General features: G+C 31.0%; 2 protein-coding genes across 2 annotated transcripts; both read right to left on the minus strand.

Annotated features, from left to right (window-relative positions):
- Nucleotides 1-17: 17 nt before the first annotated feature.
- Nucleotides 18-22,268, minus strand: LOC123010566 (basigin). The gene is made up of 6 exons (XM_044407566.1): nucleotides 21,939-22,268; nucleotides 8,118-8,226; nucleotides 5,007-5,299; nucleotides 1,513-1,728; nucleotides 1,331-1,466; nucleotides 18-1,283 (listed from the first exon to the last, which is right to left on the minus strand). The coding sequence occupies exons 1-6, from the start codon at nucleotides 22,012-22,014 to the stop codon at nucleotides 1,232-1,234; spliced, it is 882 nt and encodes a 293-aa protein (XP_044263501.1). The 5' UTR covers nucleotides 22,015-22,268; the 3' UTR covers nucleotides 18-1,231.
- Nucleotides 15,657-17,214, minus strand: LOC123010564. The gene is made up of 2 exons (XM_044407564.1): nucleotides 15,993-17,214; nucleotides 15,657-15,945 (listed from the first exon to the last, which is right to left on the minus strand). The coding sequence occupies exons 1-2, from the start codon at nucleotides 16,791-16,793 to the stop codon at nucleotides 15,682-15,684; spliced, it is 1,065 nt and encodes a 354-aa protein (XP_044263499.1). The 5' UTR covers nucleotides 16,794-17,214; the 3' UTR covers nucleotides 15,657-15,681.
- Nucleotides 22,269-23,345: the final 1,077 nt, after the last annotated feature.

The raw sequence follows: 23,345 nt of genomic DNA on the forward strand, positions 1-23,345 counted from the left end.
GGTAACAAAAGCCATAAAACGAATAAAATTTTATTTAAAGTTTATTTCAACATAATAATCTGTGAATACCTTTTTTTAAAATGGTATGTCATAAGTAAAAATAGGGAAGAATGATAGACTGTTACATTAAAACAAAACAAGAGATGGGATGAAATGATTATACAAGTTACATAGTCGAAGAAAAATCAGCAGCAGCCTAAATTGAACGATGTTTGTTTGTGCAAGCACCAATATTTTACTCTAATTGCGAATGCTAGTTGATTTATGTTTTGCTTTTACGGTGAGGTGGAATTCGAAGTGCCGTCGTTGCTATGGGCAGAGACTAAATCGAGTTGAGTAAATGAAGGAGTGGCGGTTCGAACTTCACCTCAGATGAATGGAAATACGCCTAAAACCTAACCAATGACTTAAATATAACTTTAGAATAAGTAAAAAATAAATCTGCTCTGTGTTATTTTTAAGTCATCATACTTTTTATATTCTAATATAGTTTATGCTTAAAATTTATTAATAAGTCAACTAGAGAAGAGTTAAAATGGTTCACATCGAGAATGGCGACCGCGGGACAGGTGCGGTGCCACTTTTGGTCGAAATAAAATTTCTTCCACTATTAGCACTGAGCGGTGAAAAATCCAAGCAGCCTACTCGAATCTATTAGTACCGATGACATGAAGACCACATTGATACTCTTTAATTTTAATAACTACAATTCTCGCCAAATTAAAATTTGAAGAAATATAACAAGACGACGGTCTTTGGATCATTAAGCACTTTACTTGAAAGTATCACAAGAAAACGTAAAGAAAAAACAACAGTCCATAGGTTTAAACACAATTTCATTTAACAATACATATAAACAGGATACAATTTTTCTTAATTTATTTATGTACAATGGGATGATGGTTTTGCGGTTGGATTACAGCCTCTTTCGATTGCGTCATAACAATTTTACAATATCTACAATTAAGTACTAGAAATTGGAAAAGGTAAGTACCTGAACGGAACCGTATCGCGGAAAAATCAACAATTAAAAAAGACTGTACTCAAAGCAACACCCGTCCGAGAAAACGAAGGCTTCAACAATAACCTTAAACGTTACTTTGTACAGTGCGATCTCGGACAACTTGTTAGTTAAATAGTCTTCAATAATACACATGACGAATGTAACTATAACTTGAACTTCTAAACTTGGTTTTATTTTTAGGTGTGTGGTAATGGTAACAAGATGGATTCACTGTCGGTGCCTCAAATTCGTCTCTTTACCGTGGTCGGGGGTGTTTTTCCTGCAAAAAAACCTCACTTTTTGCTAACTTCCAACCAAATCACTCACTGTTCGGGACTCTGATCGGTGTCGCTCTCCTCCAATTCCGTTTTGTTACGTTTCTTTTCGTATATAAATATAATGGCACAAAGGACGAACACTTCGGCACAGATACCCAAAAATGGCCACAACGCCGCATATTTATCTACAAAAACACCTCATTTTCCATACTCTCAACAAAATACAATCACCTTTGATGCGGACTGTACTCGTCATGTTGTACTGTTGACCATCGGCCGATTTTCCTATACAGATGTATTCACCTCTGTCACCCATATCAACTTCTTCGATTATTAAGAGACCACCAGTCACGTTTACCTTCCTTTCCTCGTCGTAATAATCCTTCAACTTGACTCGTCCTTTCTCGTCCGGTATCGTGGTGTAGTTATCACCACTGGTGGTGTTCTCTGAAAAAAAAATTGTTTCACTCCAATTGAAAACAAACAAAAATTAAAAAAAAAAGTTTTTTATTACTAGAATTTAATTTTTCGAGACGTTGTGATGTTGTTTGTCTCTACTAGTGGTCAATAATCTTTTTCATTATAGACCAAGGGCAATAATGGATTAGAGGTGGGTAAATACCGATAATGGTGGGTATTCCATTGATACAAATATGTCTATAATATTATTAAACTGCTCCAGAAAAGTTAAGGAAGTCGCATTATTTTTACAACAAACAAATTTTATTCTTCTAAGCATTGTGGAATCCAGCAAAAACAAAAAAGTAAAAACACATCTGCCTTTATCTCACTTTTAATTTATTATTAATTTTTTTAATAATTCATTAATTTAATTAATTAATATAATTACTGCACACTTCCTTAACTTTAGTGGAGCAGTATATTTGAAACTATTATAATCACAAGTAGGTATTAATGGAAGTATTTATTTTGAAATGAAACTAATGCAAAATCAAATGAAAAGACTTCATTAAAAAACATCAGAATAATCCTACCTTCAATTTTTCTGTCAATCAAATTCGAAAATTATTTTAATTGATGCAGAAGTACAAAAATGACATTTACTATACATGTGTCTTGAAATAGTCCATTATGACCTTTAAATGGTAACATTTTAAAAAATTATATAGGACATTAATAGATATTAATCTAGTCCATCGCCTAAAATTATTTTCAACTATACAGCGTGTCTCAAAAAAAGTTACAATACAAGCTTGTGTTTTTTTAAATGAACCACCATATGTTTCTTATCGTTTTTGGATGTAGATTTTTATGACAATGTTTTTAAGCTAAACTTTTATTGGTCGATTATCCTTAGTTTTAAAAATAAGACGTTTTTTTTAACTTAACTTATTAATCTTTACAAATGCAAAACACAAGAAAATTGCTACAGCTTTAAATCCTGTACTTTCTTCATTGCAGAAGTAAGAAAAAAATTGTTCTAGCTGTCTTAGTTTTTGTATAATGAATATTTTAAAAATGCATGTTTTCGTCAAAAAACGTCTTATTTCTAAAACTAAGCAAAATCAACTAATAAAAGTTTAGCGTAAAAACATTGTTTTAAAAAATCCAAAAATGCCAAGAAACATATGTTTCATTAAAAAAAAAAAACAAGTTTGTAATGTAACTTATTTTTGGGACATGCTGTATGGTTGCAAATAATTTTAGGTGATGCACTAAATTAGTATCTATCAATGTCCTATACAATTTTTTTTTAATTTTACCAATTTTACCATTTAAAAGCCACTAATGGACTTTTTCAACTCGCTGAGACACTCTGTATAGCCTCGAATTTATTATTTCCATCGATGCTACGCATTTTGGAATTTAAACAGCTCGGTTATAAAAATGTCTTCTCTACATCATGATATAATATACTATTAAATAAGTACCTTGAAAGTAATTAAACGTTTACAAATGACAGAATTATGGATCACGATCGACACGACGCGATGTGTTTCCACAAGGTCAGTGGAAATGACTATTTTTTATTCAAAATACAAATATTTTCCCACAAAGAAGAGTTAAATGTTGAAACATTCAGATTTTAAAAAATTTGACACAAATTATATACAGAAAATTTCAGCTAAAAGTTCCTAAGCTGTTTTCTTTATTAAATAAAATTTTTATATTTATTGTTGTTGATTTGGTGGATAACACCGGGTAGAGAAAGAATTATTACGTCAAACTGACTTGAGAAGAAAAATCCTTGAGGAATTTTTCTTCTCCTACCTCAAAAAAGGTAAGACGAATATGAGAAAAATGCAAAATGTTTGTGATAATAGTAAATAAACATGAGAGGTAGTCATTGACAAATTATAAAACAATTAAAAAAATAGGTCACACATTGCAATTTCAATTTCTATGTTTTTTTATTCACAAATTACCTTGATTGTGAAAAGTTGGAAAGTATGATATTTCCACTTCATTTAACAATTGATATAAAATACACAGTTCAGGTTGGGAAATGGTCACTTTCCAAGCCGAAAACTGATAAGGAAGTAACCACTTCCTAACCTGAACGTCAATCAATGTCAAGTTTTTCACAATTTTATAAATACTTTTTTTATTGGATTTGTGTTCTTTAAGAAGGATGATTGTGAATAAAATAGTATACAAACCTTGGTGATCGTACCTTCATCGTACCTCGGCTTATTGTTAACCTTGATAATGAAGCACTTCTCACCTCGGTATGTAATCTACTATAGTGTCTAAAATTTCCAAACTGTTGTAAATAGGTATTACTTATTTCTCTCGCTACCTAGACCAAGAATGAAATAGAAACAATGACGTTTCATCCCCTAAGTGTTATCTCTGTCAAACACATTAATTAAGTGAGATGCAACTATTTTGAAACGGCACGAATCACTTTCTGCCAGCTTACCAAAAACTTTCAACCAGTTCGTAAATGAAACAAGAATTTCCAAAACATTATTTATTTACAAAAAATAGAAGTAATAAATTATTTGAAAAATCTGGTGTGAACATCACACGACTTTCCTTATCCAACTTATTTGGAAAACATCCTTTTAGAGTAGCAAACCTAACGTTTGCATTAGTACCACCTGCCGGATTACACACGAAATAGATCATAGTTGCCGTGGGTTCGAGTCTGGGGTGCAATTTTTTTTAGTTCGGTACCCATTTTATTTTTTTTTATCACATTTTACTGTTTAATAAGGTATATTTTATGATTCTAAATAATTTTTATCCCCATGAATTTATTTATAGTATCTTCAACCGTATAATTTTGATTTTTGGTCTTTGCGGCCAAACGGTGCGACCGATTTTTACCAATTGTTTCGTGCTACGTCCCCTTGCTACAAGTAATTTTTTTTGGTGTCTTGAAACTATAATGCGTCCAGAAATGTAAAAATCTTATTACATAAGGAAAGTAAAAAAACTATCCCATTCTTTGTCTCCAATGTAACTGACATTTTTCCCTTTATATTTTTGTAGGTATGTTTGCTAAACAGTTTGAGAAACGCTCTTTCACCCAATTTTACAACAGTTTGGAAATCTTAGAAATTTCGTACTTTATTACAACTATTTTTGAACTAATTGAAACTTTTCATTAATTTTCTCGCTTATTTGATTTAATTTTGTCAGGACATAAAAAGAATGCGTAATAAACTCGCCAGAACATTATCTAGGGAAACTACTGAAAAAGTACCATTTTTTTTCCTGAAGAATTTTTCAGTTTTTGCATGAAAAATTGCACTTACTATACAGCCAGTTCAGCGTGAGATCGCCCCTGATTTCGCACTTGATGGTCAACTTCTCGCCCTCGACGACGTTGCTGTTCTTGCTGACTCTCACACCCCATTTGGAGCTGGTGGCCGTGTGCAGGGAGACGGTGTAATGGGCGATTTTGTTGCCATTGTTGTTTACGGCACAAGTGTAATTTCCCACGTCGGAATCCTTCAAATTTTTGAAAATGAGGATCGTCTTATTATCTTTTAATTCGTAGCGGCCTTTCAACTCGTCCAGCTTCTCGACGGATTTACCGCCTTTCTCCCTGTGTGTGCGAAAAAAACGGGTCAAGTTTTACCGTTTCTGAGCTTATTTTTAGAAAATCAACTAGGTGTGCGTCGCTGCTACTGCTGCTGAAACCTCTCGGCAAAAATAAACATTGGAAAAAATTCGAGAGGTTTAAGATTTTGTGTAAGGCCGGCCTTGCGGCAGATTTTATTGTTTCCGAGTTTTTATTACTTGGAAATGCCAACACCTGTTCCTTAAATTTGGCATTTTTGAAAAAAATTGTAACTTTTAATTTTAAATTAACTAAAACATAAAATTTGGCCTTGGTTTAAAATAAAATGTATGTCTATATTTAATTTAAAAAAATAAATTTTATCTTTACCTAACCTTGCGATTTTTTACGACATGACAATCATTTTCGGAAAATTACTATCGGGTCAATTGTTATCTTGTTTATTTGATTTCTTTATCAAATGTCTTTAAGATAAAATAACAATGTAGTTGACTTGCATATTGAAAAATTAAATAGATAATGTGAAGTCTCATTGTGTAAACAAATCTTTATTAACTTTTTGATTTAGAACATCTTTCATCAGTTGATGTAAAGACTAAACAAAGATTGTGTAAGAACAATTTTTTTTATTTATGTTTAGTTTCTGCGTTTTCCACATGTGGAAAATCACAGTCAAATGATTTTTTCAGGTTTTCTGAAACTGCCAATACAATTTTAAGAAAGAAAATAATTTCCTTTATGAACATTAACGTCTTTAATGGGTTAGTGAACTTGATGGTTTGTTTAACGAGTCATTAAGTTCATTATTAATAAGGCTTATAAAAACGTTCCATTTAGGTTAGTAGTAAAATAAAAAGTCAAACAAATAGCAAACAAATTGTCAATATTATGAATATCAATTTATTCAAAGTAAAAGAATGGTAGATTTCAAAATACAGAGTGCGCCAAAACTCGCGCCCCAGAGAAAAATGTCATGTAAGGTAAGATACCAGGAACATAAAAAAATGGTAATAATTCTATCTATAAAAATTTAGAAGTTATGAGAATTTAAATTTTGCACTTTGACTCTATTTATTTCTGTCAGAAAACTTTTCAAGTTTTTTGCTACAGGCTACAAGAAAGCTGTGTCCTAAATTGTTTCATGTTATTTGTGGCTTTTATTGACAAAAATTTTGTGCCTTTACTAAATTATTATAAAAAAAAAAACATATAATACAAGATCACCAGTATCATTAAATACATATAAAAAATGTCAAATGTCATAAATTTTTGACAGATAGAATTTCTTAAACATTTTTTCCATGTTCCTGGTATCTTATCTTACCCGAAATTTTTCTCTGGGGCGCGAGTTCTGACACATCAGTATATATTTTTCTAATATGTAGAGTTAATTACATAAAAAGTACCAACATAAAAAACGACACTTATTATTATTCAACTAATTTTTTTTCTGTCCATGTTCTACCTTTTTAGAATAAAACATAAACTGTTTCTATAATGTACAAGAAATGAAAGGTTTCTCAGATGATAAATAATTACGTTTCATCCTGTATATTTTTACACATTTTTTTATGTACGAGTATGTTGTATGGAACCAAGCGTGTTTTTTTTAAATCATTTGCCTTCAAAAAATAATTAACAAAAATTAAAGTGTATGAAAAATGTGATCCTGTTTGTGAATGACTTTTTCTATAAAAATTGAATAAAATTTACATAAAGACTAGACAAAGAACAAAAAATTTCCTGTATGTATCCTTAGATCATAATCTTTGTAAAGAAAAGGTTTTATAATAGATAAAAAATGAAGAAAAAAAAGACAAAACTCAAAAACAACAAAAATTGAAAAAATTTTATTCTTTTGACAGATAGAATTTTTTAAACATTTTTTTCCATGTATCTTACACGAAATTTTTCTCTGGGGCGCGAGTTCTGACACACCCTGTATATATTTTTCTAATATGTAGAGTTAATTACATAAAAAGTACCAACGTAAAAAAACGACACTTATTATTATTCAACTAATTTTTTTCTGCCCATGTTCTACCTTTTTAGAATAAAACATAAACTGTTTCTATAATGAAAGGTTCTCAGATGATAAATAATTACGTTTCATCCTGTATATTTTTACACATTTTTTTATGTACGAGTATGTTGTATGGAACCAAGCGTGTTTTTTTTAATCATTTGCCTTCAAAAAATAATTAACAAAAATTAAAGTGCTATGAAAAATGTGATCCTGTTTGTGAATGACTTTTTCTAGAAAAATTGAATAAAATTTACATAAAGACTAGACAAAGAACAAAAAATTTCCTGTATGTATCCTTAGCTCATAATCTTTGTAAAGAAAAGGCTCTATAATAGATAAAAAATGAAAAAAAAAAAAAGACAGAACTCAAAAACAACAAAAATTGAAAAATTTTTATTCTTAAGAAAGGTCACCTGATTATAGTACTTTATTATTTATCAAATAGTTCTTTTTTTTTTAATAACTAAATAAAAAACACAAAACTGAATAATAATGAAAAACTAGTGCCGATTTTAAACCCTTTACTGACAATTTTATATAACTTTAGAGACGATTTCGAAAAAATAAATTTATTTGTCCCAATAAAAAAATACGAAATTCATACAAGCCAAAAAAAGATAATGATAAAAAGAAACTAAAAATGGAAAGACAAATGAAACATGAATGTTTTTATGAAACATAAATTAATAGTCCTACTCAAAATACGAAATTTATTACTCAGCAAATTTCTACATAAAATCGTGAATTTTTTCCATGTTTTTCCGCTTGCAAAAATCATCCAATGTGAGGTTTTTCTCCTATGATAATGATACTCACCATGTGATATTTCCAATCTCATCTGATTCACATTTCAATTGCAGACTCTTCTTGACAGTAAAATGTATGGTCCTCTTGATAGGTTCGCCGGCTTGGTTCAATACGGTAACTGTAAGAAGAAAAGCCCCATTAATCAACCCCACCCTTGATTATATCCTCGTAAACGTTAAATTGCGACACATCATAAAACTCTCTACACTCTCAAGAATACAAGTTGATTAATCCGCCGAGTCAACCCCTTTAACGCATTCATATCCCCATCGTCGACGTATATATCAACTGAAAACGGCGCCAAACATCCCAGATACAATTCACTTGTCCTTCGTTTCGATGGTCTTATTGATCGTCTACATGTCACATTTTTACGAGCCATGCAGCAACATTATTAAATTCACGTTGTCGAACTCCGGGGAGTGGGCCAAAAAATGGGCTCGGTTTTGACGGGGGTTTAAAAATTGATTACCAGACACATGCCTGGGTGGTGCATGTGGTTGCAGTGGCGTGACTAGGGCGGGGTTGATGACTGAATACAATGCTCGAAGGAAAATCGAAGTTTTGATGTTTTCATCGAAATGGGGCGCAATAATAATCTTTTTACAACAATATTTTATGTAGAAAACCAAAACTAAATAATTCCGATGGCAAAAACCAGAAACGCTAATAATAATAAATAATTACCATCAAGTATCGTCTAATTTGGCAAGCAAAAGGTATTTTTTTTTTCAATTATCTCAGTAAACAGTTCGAGATAGATTTATAAAAATTGGCTTTTGGGGTAAACTGTGTACCTTAATTAGAAAGGTGGTCAATGGTCAACCGGTTTAAGGCGTAAAATTTTATTTGGAAGAGGTTTTTTGAAAAATTTCTAGCGGATTCCGATTTATTGATTAATTTACTTAAAAAATATCTTGTATTATCTCTCTTCGATGCTTCATTTTCGAGAAAAAACGAGATTTTACTGAGGATTGTATTGAATCGTGCAACAACCAAAGTCACGAATTGCGTAGACTATGAAAAACAAAAAAAAAACCCTTTATGTTCCATAGAAACTTTTTATTATTTCACAAAATATTTGAACGTTTTTTTCCTACGACCATATACGAAACTAGATCATAACGCACAATTACATATTCGCGATAATTGGCAATATCGTACGAGGTCAAAAACCTGTGCGATTTGTTTTCGCACTGTGTGTTAGAAATCTAACGCACAATTCACATTCGAATGTTTTGTATATTTTCATCCAACGTATTTTTTTTGTATCCATTTTAAAAAATAAATCGTTATGAAAAAAAAATATGTTGGTAAGAAAAAAATTATTTATGGAAAATAGTAGTAAAAATTTATGGAAAAATAATCTACAAAACTTGCAGGAAAGTGTCTAACGCACTCGCGGTATTGCCTGCACTCGGCTAACGCCTAACTTTCCCGCTTGTGCGTTATTTATCACTTTCCGTGCTCGTTATGTAATATACTATTTCGCGCATGTAAGTAATTACTAATAAGTTATGCAGTAAAATCAAAATATTTTATACCTTGAAAAAGTTTTTTTGTACTCATTGCTTGGAAACATAATTTTTCTGTTTATTCACGACGCTTGGAAAAACGTTTTTTCCGCACAGCTGTTTTTTACTTTGCAACAAGAACTAGGGGAAATCGCGTTGTACGGTTGGCATTTTGGTACGGTTTTTCAATTCCTTGTTGGCTTTTTTTGAGGCAGCAAGCCAAGTTTTGCGTTGGTTGCTGATTTTTAAATTTCTAGCGGCGTCAAAACTTCGTCAGAACTTATTTTCGCAGAAATCTACTTGAAAAATTACAAAAGAAAATGGCGCTACTGTTTCAAATTTTGGCTACCAACTCACAAATAGTATACGACTAAATAATGTTAAATTATCTTTTTTTAAATAATTTTGAGTTATTCGTTAGCAAAAACTTTATACCTGTAAGAATTATCTTTCCGAATTCGTTAGGTAAATAACTATTACAAATTATAAAAGCGTTTTTTCTTTTTTTTCATTGATTTGCATTTTGTACTTTAATTTATTCTTATTTTAATGTGAGCAACAACTGGACGTTTCCTAGCGCAAATGAGAATCTAAATCTAATTTGATCATGGTGTCGTGACCAATTTTTCAAGTGAGTAAAGTGGTTTTGTTATAATATGGTAATTGCACTTATTTTTTACCATCATGCAAATGTCGAGGTCGTTGATAACATTCAAAGAAACTCCAATTTAGACCAAAATATAAAATTTTAATCTATAAAAAAAATGCGAGGTTCAATCTTACTGAGACAAACAACAAAATGAAAAAGGCAAATAAATATTTTGTGTAACGAGTACATTTTAAAAAAAATATTAAAATTTCAGTTGTTATCTAATCAAAAAATATTCACGAGTTGTTTTTTTTTTAGAAAAATTGCATTTATTTGCTTTGCAAAATCTGCTTTTGACGCTTGAGTGGTCAAAAACAGTTAATTTTTTTAGTTTAGACATACGTTTATTAAATGGTATAATTTAAAATGCAAGTCTGGTTCGCTCCCAGAAAGAAGTACTTCCGACTCCGTTAAGGAAATAGAAATTGCAGTTTGTTTCTAAATTCTAAATTTAAGAATACCGTTAACAAAAATAAAAAACTTTGGCCCCAGAATATAGTAAATTTTGTTAATAAAGGAATTAAGAAAGAAAAATACACCAAGTTGGGGAAAGTCAGACTTTATTTTGGTGAGAAGTTCGCAAGATTGTTTTACTCAAAACAAAGATAATATTTGGTCGGTGTTTTTCGGAATGTTAAATCGTAATAGTTGGGCAAAAAGCCAAGTGAACCCAAAACTGAAAAATTCGCGTCAAGTGGACAAGTAAAAATTTAACTCTCGAGACTGTTTTCAGCTATTTATGTGGCGATATCATTCTTATCAGCTTGTAAACATAATAATTCAATTAGTTTTGATATTTTTCAATGAAATTGCTTTATTACTTTATTTGATGAAACATGAATAGAGCTGAATTCGGGTAATAACAGTTCATTGTATCTAATTTTCATAAATTATTATAGCCATAGAATTCGGAATATTTATGTTATGTTAGTTATGTTCGAAACAGTGTCAACTTGGTCTATGTAAAATTATTGAGAGATTATAAAAGTTAAATTAGTTTCAATTCTAGTTTGTGTTTCCATTGTATTCAAGATTCAAGACTTCTCGCCCGTTTACGTTTCTTGAATACGACATAATTTTTTTAATGATTCAGAAGTTCTGACGTGATTCTAGAATCGATAACAACCACAATACAAGTTTGTTATCTTATCTCTTTCCAAGTGGCTGGAAACAGCGTCGAACAAAAATCTCAACTTTTTAATTATGAAAATCGTTTGTCAAATAGGTATGCAAGTCGCGTGCGATTTCCGCCACTCCCGATTGTTTGCAAAGCGGGTTATTTTTAATAAAACAGCTCTTGGATCGGCACCAAAACCTCTGCATTATGTTGAAACCGTTCAGCATTCCAAATGGGAGAAAAACCGATTTTAATCCAATCCGGCGACATTAAATACAAGTCTCCTGACTTTCCGATCAATTAAATCATTGTTTGAGGAGTGAATGGTTCTGGACCTAGACTAACCCATTGATGAACGCGATCGAAGACTTCCAAGTGATTCGCTTCGATCACTGGGAGAGCCTTGAACGTTCACCCGATGTTCTCGTGACTCAGTCGACTTGCTCATTGTTATTTCTGGTTAAGGATAAGTTACGAATAGAACAAAACTCCTACTTTATTTACAAGAATCAAAAAACTGCTCCTCTTACACGTGGAAATATTACCAACTAAACAATTTAAATCTCCTTGGGGTCGCTTTGTAAATAAATAATCAAATTACATTAAAACAAGCTTTAAAAAATCCTTACTTAATAGAGAATTATGTCATATATTGAAAAAATTATGAAAACAAGAGCGAGGAACAAATCAAAGATTTAATTACAATTTTAGAAACACATTGAGACGTTTTAATTAAGATAAATGACACAAAACAACAGAAATTGTAAAAACAAAATTATACGAACAAAAAATAAAATCCCTTAATTTGCAGGCTTCGAATTTCGATTTTCACAAATCGACAATAGTAGATTACATACCGAGGTGGGACGTTTTTTACTATCAAACCGAGACACTATCAAGCAACGACCACCAATGTTTGTATACTATTTTATTCACAATCATCCTCAATTTATTACAATTTCGACAAAATCTGATTTTTTTAAACACAACATTTGCAAATCAGATAGTGTGAGGTCTAAAAGAGGGGCAAGCGGCAAAGCCGCGATCCCCTTTATAGATTTTGACAAAATCTGACAGTGTGAGTTCTACTCGGAGGCGAAGCCCCCGATAATTTTGACAAAATATTTGCAAATCAGATAGTGTGAGGTCTAAAGTGTCGACAAAACCTGCTATTGTGAGTTCTAGACGGGGGCGAGCGKCAAAGCCGCGAGCCCCCTATAATTTCTACTTTCTACACAACATTTTCGAATCCGACAGGATTCGACCACAGTTTTTATTATTTATATACTATTTTATTCACAATCATCCTTCTTAAAGACAAAAAGCCAACAAAGAATTAATCAAAATTTGAATAAAATGAAATATGACAGCTCAGGTTGGGAAACGGTCAGTTTCTTATCAGTTGGGAAGTGGCCATTTCCCAAGCTGAACTGTCATACTTTCCAACTTTGCACATACAAGGTAATCTGATTATCACTTTGTGATTGTGAATAAAAATACTCACAAGTCTATGATTTTTCACGTTTTTGGTTCTGCTATTAGTTTCAGAACATATAAAAAGTAACCGTTTTAGCGTTATTATGAGTATATTTATCTTTCTGTAAGATTTTTAAGTTAATAAAAGCTCTAGTAGATATTTTTGAACTCATTTGCCAAGAATTTTTTGTGTCATATGTAATTCTGTCCAATTTTGTCCATTTAAAAATATTTTCACAATTTTTCGAGTACTGGCACCATTTCAAAAATAAAGCAAAGCAGCTCAAGTTTATAATTGCCTATATTTTTTCCATGAACATCTGCTTTTGATAAAACATTTCTAATTCAATTAGTACACCTGTTTGCACGATTTTATTTTAGAAAACAGTTTTCATTATTTTGCTATCGATTTTACATTCTTCGCAAGGTTACTGTGACCTTGATCAAATTTCCCTTCTGATACCGTGGGAGATGTGCCAAAAGTCGTCCTGCAAGACACCTTTTACGTCCCTCTCTTATGTCATCATATTAACTCATCAAACAACGTCATTCTTTGTCGAAATGAGTTAGTCATTAATTGTCATAATTACGACGAAACGACGACTATTTCATAGGAAAAATCTCGTTCGGTCGATAAATCGAGACAAACAGTTTTCAACTTGAAGAGTTATCGATTGTGACCGGATACCACAAGGACTAATGAGGGGTGGTGTGTTTGTTTTCCTCGAGCAAAGCTGCAAAGAAAACATTTCCTGGAGGTAATGAAGAGGATAATCGCAAAATAACTACACCAATAACATTTAATTTAGAAAAATAACTTTTTCATTTTCGTATTAAATATGAAAAATCAAAAAACAACAATGCCACCCACACGTGTGTCAAAAATTGTGTTGGCAGTCCCTATGTAATAGTTAATTTCGTCACTGATGTATTAAAAAGCGACATGACGTCAATATGTCTACCATCAGTTTTGTGTCGAATTTTGAAATTGTAACAAGATAATGGAATAATAACCGTCTTAATTAACTAATTAAGATTACGCCTGACGTCTATTGACTGAAAGCTTCATTCAATACCTGCAAACAGTTTCTCCATGAATTTGTACTTGTTTTTATGCAAAATTACAGCTTGCGCAAAAGATTATTTGCATTCAATTACATTTTCTGCAAGAAACACCAAGTATTGCAACTATGACAAAGTTGGTGAAGTTTATATAGGGAAAATGGTGCCTCAATTCATTCCGGTGGAAACTGGAACGTATTTCAGATTAAAGCAGATGCTTTGTGGTTTCGGACAAAAATTGTATTCAACGAATGGATCTCATTCACAAAAGTGTAAAAAGAAATTTCTATCGTCTGTTTATTATTCTCGACATTAATATATAATTATAATAGATTTATAATTTGCCTAATGGATGTGGTTTATACCACGACAAATCGATGATTAAAATATTGCGAAAGACAAAAGCGTGAAGAATCAAGTAAGGAAAATACAGCATTTTAAATTAAGTATCCATCTCGTGAATAATTTATTAAGTTGCAGTACAAAAATCATAAATATCGGTACAATTGAAACATTAAATATTTATTAGTTTTGAATTTACTATAGGTTAGGGCCTGTTGCACTTGTGTAAATTATTAATCCGTTATACCGATGAAACATCTCAATTAGAGACATAATTGAGTTATTTTAGAATGCAAGAATTTCAAGGAATGGTTAATTTTAACTGGACTATAAAGTCCTTTTAGATGATCCTCGAGTTCGGTAAACTTGGATTAAAATTACAAGAAAAGAACATTCCTGAAGGACAAGTGCAACACAAAAAATTAAAAATCATGTAAAAATTTAATTGAATTTATTTTTATAATAATAAGGTTGACTAATCAAAAAACAAAGTTGCTAATTGCATTTCATCTAAATAAAAACACGTGATACAAAAATGCATAATATACGCTAGGAGAAAAAAGTGATTGTTTTGTTATTTATTGTGAACTTCGTAATATTTTCCACTGACTAAGCTAATTTTATTCACCCATAACTGTCATGAAGCGCTAATAAATCTTGTCAAAATGTATAAAAATCGAATTATTGTGGGTATAAAATGAAAAAAAACGAAAAATCTGAAATTCACTAAATTGTATTTGGCAACTTGAAACCGTATACAATGCGAAAATAAACCAATGACTTATCCGGTACTTGACAAGTTTACGATGTGTGTAAACTTTGAAAGTTACTAGGCCAGTTGAATTAGACAAATTTTTGCTCTCAATCCGAGTCAAAAAAAGACATCCTCAAATATGAAATTTCTACTTAAAAAATTGTTTTTTCAAATAGTACTCGTAATAAAGGTCCTAAATAAAAAATACAACAAAATTCGTAATTAAGAAGCTGAATTGAATGATTTATCCAATTTATAAAAATAAAAAAAAAACATTAGATAACAGTTTGTATTATTTAAAGAAACATTTTTTTACTAAAGTGTCCTAAGTTAATCTCTTTGTTTTAGATTACAGAAGTTTTAGTAAAAAATGGTTTACCCAGTTGAAAATAAAAAATTACACAAACTCACGATACAAATTCACTTAATTATTAGAATCTTAATAATTAGCTATGTCATCGTAATGACCACTCTTCATTGATAAATATTATGGGACATTAAAAAATAATAAAATTTTAGGATTATTTTTTATTAGTACCTAAGTAATAATGATATGTTTTAAACACACATTTGTTAACAATAAAAAACTTGCCACTAGAATTTCTATCAATATTTTAAATTACATAATTTAAGTATTCAAATAGACTTAATTTTACACTTTAAATGCTGTCAAATTGAATCGCAACAATTAAAAACGTAAGGAGAGCATTAAGTACACCAAGAATCGTTTTTCGATTTAAATCGAAAAATCCAGCTGCTGTAAAGTGGGGAAAACTGTGGTTAATGAGATCTTCAAGCATTTTTATTTCTTCATATTCTTTTTCTTCCACACAATTTGCTGCAATTTTGTGCGCTACCATCTGCATATTTTTAACTTTTTGTTCTATCTGATCACACAAGAAAACACCAGTAAATGTACCGGCCTTAAATTGAAGAAATGTGTTTAAAAAAAATGAAACATGCAACTCACCATGTGCCAGGTAACATATAATATTCTAAATATGACAACTGAGACGGTGTTGTCTGCCACAACAGGGACAGTCAAACTGAGTAAATGTGACAATTGTTGGATAAAACAAAATTGTATCAAAAATAATATTAACCAACCAAAAATATTGTTGAAAATATTTATACATTCTGCCAATGAAAAAAAATCGCTTTTTATTCCCTTCAAAGTGAAACTGTTTAGTCGAGTAAACTGCACCTCCAAAAGATCAATATCATTGAATAGATTTTCAACTGCGTTCAGTATCAGTTTCAAAAATACATAAATCAAGTAGTAAACAACAAATTGAGCATAAAATTGAAAATACTCCACTGTACACATTTTAATAAAGAATTCGACACCCACGAATTGACTCCAAACATAAGTTTCATAAATTTTGCTTAAAACGTATATAATGTTTGTTAATAGAAAAGGTAAAAACCAAAATATCTTTTCATTCCCTTTGTTCATTTTAAGAGTTTGCAAAATTTTGATGAATTTTTGCCACTCACGCCTTTTCGTTGCTGTTGTTATAATAGTGAAAATATTTACAATAAACAAAGTGGTATCCGTAGCTACTTGAAGGATAAGTTCTACCAAAGTCATTGTTTCATAAAAAACTTTTCTATATACAGTGGAAATTGACACTCCTGCAGTGAATAGTATTATCCAGAGTAGTGCATATGTTTTTGATGGAAACACAAGGCCATTTTGTTCTATCTTGGCAGGTGTAAGTGCTAGTAAACTTCCAAATTTGAAAACAAGTTTTACTAATTTTAATGACATTTTGTTCAAAGTCTGTCTGAAAGAGAACAAGGGACGAGAACATCTGGCTTGTGGCTTTGTTTTCAACAAATTTCAGTATTTATTAAAACATTTTGTTGTTGGTAGCATTGATTTTTACATTACGTTTGTCAACTAACATCATTTCAACTTGAATATTTAAGTAACATACTTGTATAAAAATGTGTAAATTTTTAATTTTCAAAAAAAAGTTTTGTCCAAAATATTTAATCTTTCACAAAGTAGTTACACAAACTATTTAATAATAATTAGATTATCCTCCGTTCCTTTGGAATCCGCTTGAAAATAAAATAGTATATATCATTCAGAGTAGGTCTTTTTGTGTTTCGCCCAGTCGAAAATCACAAAATACACAAACTCACTTAATTATTAGAATCTTAATAAGAATAACAACTCTCCATTGATGAAAATAATACGACACACCTATTTAAAATTTTAGGATTGATTTTTATTAGTATCGACGTAATAATGAAATGTTTGAAACACGCGTTTGTCAACAATAAAAAAACTTGCCACTAGAATTTCTATCAATATTTGAAATTACATAATTTGTAGTATTCTTAAAAGTAATCAAATGGACTTAATTTTACACTTTAAATTTTAAAGCTGTTAATTAAATTGAATCGTAACAATTAAAAACGTAAGGAGTGCATTAAGAACACCAAATATCGTTTTTCGATTTAAATCGAAAAATCTGGATGCTGTAAAGTGGGGAAAACTGTGGTTAATGAGATCTGCAAGCATTTTCATTTCTTCATATTCTTTTTCTTCCACACAATTTGCTGCAATTTTGTGCGCTACCATCTGCATGTTTTTAACTTTTTGTTCTATCTGATCACTCAAGAAAACACTAATAAATGTCCCCACCTTAAATTGAAGAAATGTTTAATAAAAAGAGAGAGAAACATCCAACTAACCATGTGCCAGGTAATATACAGTATTTTGAATATGACAACTGAGATGGTGTTTTTTGTCATAACAGTGACGGTCAAACTCAGTAAATACAACAATTGTTGGATAAAACAAAATTGTATTAACAATAATATCAACCCACCAAAAATATTGTTAAAAATATTTATACATTCTGCCAATGAACAAAATTCGTTTTTTATTCTTTTCAAAGTAGAACTGTTTAGTCGATTAGATTGCACCTTCAAAAGATTAATATCTTTGGATAGATTTTCAACTGCTTTCAGTATCAGTTTCAAAAAAACATAAATCAAATAGTAAACAATAAATTGGGCATAAAATTGAAAATACTCTACTGTATACATTTTGTTGTATTCAACACCCAGGGATAGACTCCAAACATAAGTTTCGTAAATTTTGCTTAAAACGTATATAATGTTTATTAATAGAAAAGACAAAAACCAAAATATCTTTTTGTTCTCTTTGTTCATTTTAAAAGTTTTCAAAATCTTAATAAATTTTTGCCATTCACGCTTTTTCGTTGTTGTTGTTATAATAGTGAAAATATTTACAATAAACAAAGTGGTATCCGTAGCTGCCTGAAGGGTAAGTTCTACGAAAGTATTTTTTTCATAAAAAGGTTTTCGATATATGCAGGAAATTGACACCCCTGCAGTGAACAGTATTATCCAGAGTAGTGCATATGTTCTTGATGGAAACACAAGCCCATTTTTTTCTATCTTGGCAGGTGTGAGTGCTAGTAAACTTCCAAATTTGAAAACAAGATTTATTAACTTTAACGACATTTTGTTCAAAGTCTGTCTGAAAGAGAACAAGGAACGAAAACCTCTGGCTTGTGGCTTTGATTTCAACAAATGTCAGTATTTATTAAAATTTAGTTGTTAGTAACATTGATTTTTACATTACGCTTTTCCACTAACATCACTTCCACTTGAATAATTAAGTAACATACTTGTATAAAAATATGTGAAGCCTGTAAATTTTTAATTTCACAAAATAAAGTTTTGTTAAATATATCTATTTAATATTTAAATTGAGCCTTTGTCTATGTTTATAGAAACCGTTGAAGTGTTTTTTTTTTTTTTTTGTAACCGGAGTTGAAATGTCCACAGGGGTACAGGAGCGGTTCAACCGAGTTCAATATGAAATCATTTGAAACATTACACACAGTAGTTACACAAACTATTTAATAATTAGATTATCCATATTAAAAAAAAACTCGACAAAAAAGAAATAACAAAATTATTACCCAATATTTAACCAGTCCCATTGATAACACGAGTCGCCCATGGGCATAGACAGATATCAAAATCAAAAACAAGATGGCCGTTTAAGGTTAAAGTAAATACAATCCAAATATCCGTTCCGTGAACTGTTTGAAAATAAAATAGTATATATCATTCAGAGTAGGTCTTTTTTTTGCTTCGTCCAGTTGTCGGCCTCGCTTTGCTCGACCTTCAATCTTTAGACTTAGCACAACGAGCCTCACTTCTATTCTTAATGACATAATCTACTATTATTAAACAAAAATATCAATGCATGTACAAGATAAATACATAATATACAGGTGTTTTTATATAAACACAAAAAAGAAAAATTAAATGAAAATAAGATACTAGAAACATTAAAAAAATGTTTTTCTATTTTACGTCTGAAAGAAAAATTATGTCAATACCAAAACCGATGCTGTAATGAGCCATTTCGACATCAATTCGGGAACCGAAATAGACTAGTAAAATTTTTTTTTCTTCTAAATGTTGGTAACGCGTTTCGCGGGGCATAGAATATCAGTGTCATCAGACTGAAATTTAAAATACAGACACTATTAAAAATCAAATATACGGTTTTATTCACGTTCTCAACATTGAGTAAATTGTCCACAATGTTGTTAACTCTTGGTACTTCAAAATACAATAATAAAACATTTTCGCTAATAGTGTATTTTTTTCTCTACACAAATCCTTAAATTTTTGATATTACTTTTCGTGAGATGGTGCGATTTCGTTGGTAGTAAATTTTCACCGGCGTTTTGGGCGATTTTCCTTATTTCAGGTGATATGCATTAAATATTTGCAGTATTTGCAGAATTTTTCAAACTTTGTGACATTTGTTACCAACCACCACTTTATTTAAATTATTTTAACATTTTTTTCATGTTCCTGGTATCTTATTTTACTTGGCACTTTTCTTTTTTTGTGTTTTTATAAAACACCCTGTAGAGTTGTACAAACCATCATTAAAAACCAGTTTTTTTTTAAATTTCAGATTATTTCTAGAGAAAAACTGTTTCGGCCTTCAAAAACACATAACTACTAAAAACATTCATAGGGTCACCCTTGCTCTAAAAGACCATTAATAAATGTATTAATTTTTCAGAAGATAACCATTTTCATAAAAACAAAATTGATTTCGTACAGTTTGCGACACGGAACTCTAGGCAGTCTTTTCTTGTCATTTCAAAAAATGTCAATATAAATGCACCTTTACTGTCATTATGATTGATATTAAAAAAACTGTCAAATTAACTTTGACATACATCAATTTTTACAAAATGCCAGTTGTATCAGTTTTTAATAAATCTCGAGCAATAGTTCTTATTGAAAGCGGGATGTCGCAACGGCAAGTCTCGGGGTGACTTTGGAGATTCCAAAAACTTCGACTTTCAGTGTCAAAAGACAAATATGCCAAACATTAATAGCTTGGTTATGAGTACCTAAGGTATAGTATAATTTTGACAACTGAATGACACATCTGCCCAGTTTTCCGTCTCCCCCACTGTAGCTATACTTGTTTTCATGTTAATGTGCATCGAAGTAGTTGTTGAAAGGGATCATTTTAAGGCAGTGGTGCCAGATTAGGGAATTTTTCTAACAAAAAGGAAAAAAGAAATTTTTTTCAATTTTTTTTTATAATTAGGGATTTTTTACATTTTCAGTAAAAAGTCAAGATTTTATAATTTTTTCACGCTGATGGCACAGTTCAAAAACTGCAAAAATTTTTAGTATGATTGTAACTTCGCCAAGTTAGCACATTTGTATGTATATGAGTTTAGCACACATAGTAACGAGGAAACCAAAAATGTATTTTCTGTAGTTACATATAATGAAATCCTATAATGTATAAGTATATATAAAAATTAAGTAGGTATCTAAATATACACGTTTATTTCAATTTGTTTTAATTGACTTGTATTTTATTTTTTTATTTCTTTAGTAAAATTTATTTTAATTTATTGTTGAATTGTTTATTGATTTTTTTGTTTCGAGTTAACACATTTTTATGTTGTATTTATATTATATTACCTCAACAAAATAGGCCTATGAAATAGTATCTTTTTAATTTTTTTAAGTAGTTTAGGGAATTCTACAATCCAGGGACAAGAGCTTAATCTCATCGGGCATCACTGCTTTAAGGTGGCAACCATGCAAAAATTCAAACAATACTAACCTCAATCTTCCCTAAAAATTATTTTTTCAAGTAAATGATACAGCAAAGAATAACTAAAATTAACAACGTAATTAACATAGAATAGCAACATTTGTCATTATTGATGTGATTAAATTTGTTCTGAATGACATTAATGACACGAGTGTGAATCAGCCTTTAAATTAAAGGTGCATTTAGACTTCACAACCTACTTGCACATTAATGTGGAAAAGTACAGTTAGAAACGAACGATTTGGAAAAATAGAAATTCTGGAGTTTCATAATTATGTTTTTTACTCAGTATGAAGATCTTTCCGTCAAACTCCCAGTAGATTAGCAATTGATATTTATTGAAGTTTGATTGTCGGAATCGTTATCAATAACTCATCACCGATAAGCAATGTAGTGAGTAATTAGCCCCGGTGACCGTAAAACCTTGGCAAGCCCGTGCTTGGCACTGCCTCCGTCCCGATCCCCGCCAAGTCATCGCAACCCGGTAATAATTAGCCAATTCGGCCACTATTTTCCTCACCCCCAGGCCCATTAACGTTGATTAAATTCCGCCAAGCCAGGTGTTAACTAGATATTACCAGCCGGAGCAAGTCGCTTGACAAGCTATTTATAAAAGCATTTAAAAAGTGTCGTCGTCAATTCCGGGCCCGCTGTGGAAATAACCTAAAAATACATCGACCTGTCTGTCAGTTGGGGCGTTCGCAAGGGGTGAACTCGACGATCGATTGGGGCCGCGGGCGGACGCTCGCTTGCACTCACCCTTCGAGTAGGCGCTTTTCGTACAAAATATCGAGATTAATGCGAAACACAACAGCACTAGGTGGTGGTACTTCATTTTCGCGAGTTGTTGGCTAGAGATCTATGTGGGTTAAGCTATGTACTATAACATCAACAACACGAGTTCAACACGATTTCACACACTCCTACAACATTCACACCGGGGCACTCTGACGACGTGATCTCATTTGGAACACTCGAAAAGGACAAGTAAAATGGCTGGCGATTATCAGCCAAGAAAGTCACGAGCGGATAGTTTACGTAATCGCCGACAGGAGAGTGACGTCATTGACATGCGCAAAATTCATTAATTCACCCAGGGCAAAGCCCAAATACCCCCAAAAGGCACATTTTCACAACACTTAAACTGTAGCACAACCGAAAATTTTTTTTATTCCCAATTTAGAAGCTAATTAGCAGAATTACTTCAACCCGTTACAGGCACCTGTAAACATATGTCAAACATATGTGCCACTACATGTCAAGTTGGTAAAATCGCAACCTGTAACATACTTTTTAAATTAACGGTTTTGGTTATAAATACTTGGAAAAAATAATGCTCTATTCTTTTAATCACGAGTAAATTATGACGTCAATACTTACCTAGAAAGATAAAATTTTTTCAATTGATGATTATTTCAGCTTACGGTTTGTTATAATTTTGTAATGACTTTACTCTATGTCTCTAACAAAAAATATTTTTTTCCACTCTAATTTCTAAAGTGACCATTATTTATCTCTCAAAAAAATTTACTCTTTTTCATAATAATGTGCATCAAGTAAGTTGCAGAAGTCTAAATGCATCTTTAATTTAATGGCCTATTCACACAAAAAGTGTCATTAATGTCATTCAGAACAAATTTAATCACATCAATAATGACAAAAATCTGAGGTTGGGATCGTTTAAATTTTCGCATTTAGCATTTTTTTGACATTTTATTCATTAAAAAAACAATTGAGTGAAAAATGTTATGACATAAGGCACAAGTTCTTGTAATAAGGAAACAATAAATGCTGCAAATTAATTAAAATTAAATTATCTACTGTCTGATTCATAATTACCAATTAGTGGAAGCTGTTTTTTGTAACCTAGGGCACTAATGCAGAATTTCCTTGAAGTGTCTTATATTTACATGTTTCGAAAAAATTCTACTTAATATAATAACATGTTTTACACTGAATAATTCAATTTTAATATTTGTGCTCATTATTACTTATTAAACGGAGTAATAAATAACAAAACAATGCATAAATTAAACGAGAAGAATTTGCATAATAAACGATAGTTGTTTTGATTTTTTATGTCTTGGTTTTGGCATTGACATTGACATGTTTATGAACTATTACTAAATAAAATAAGTAATAACAGAAAGCAGCAGTTTGAATCAA

The sequence above is a fragment of the Tribolium madens genome, unplaced genomic scaffold (genome assembly GCF_015345945.1).
Source record: "Tribolium madens isolate multiple individuals breed KSU strain unplaced genomic scaffold, Tmad_KSU_1.1 Scaffold_91;HRSCAF=231;Tcas5.2_LG7, whole genome shotgun sequence".
NCBI classification, from domain to species: Eukaryota; Metazoa; Arthropoda; class Insecta; order Coleoptera; family Tenebrionidae; genus Tribolium; species Tribolium madens.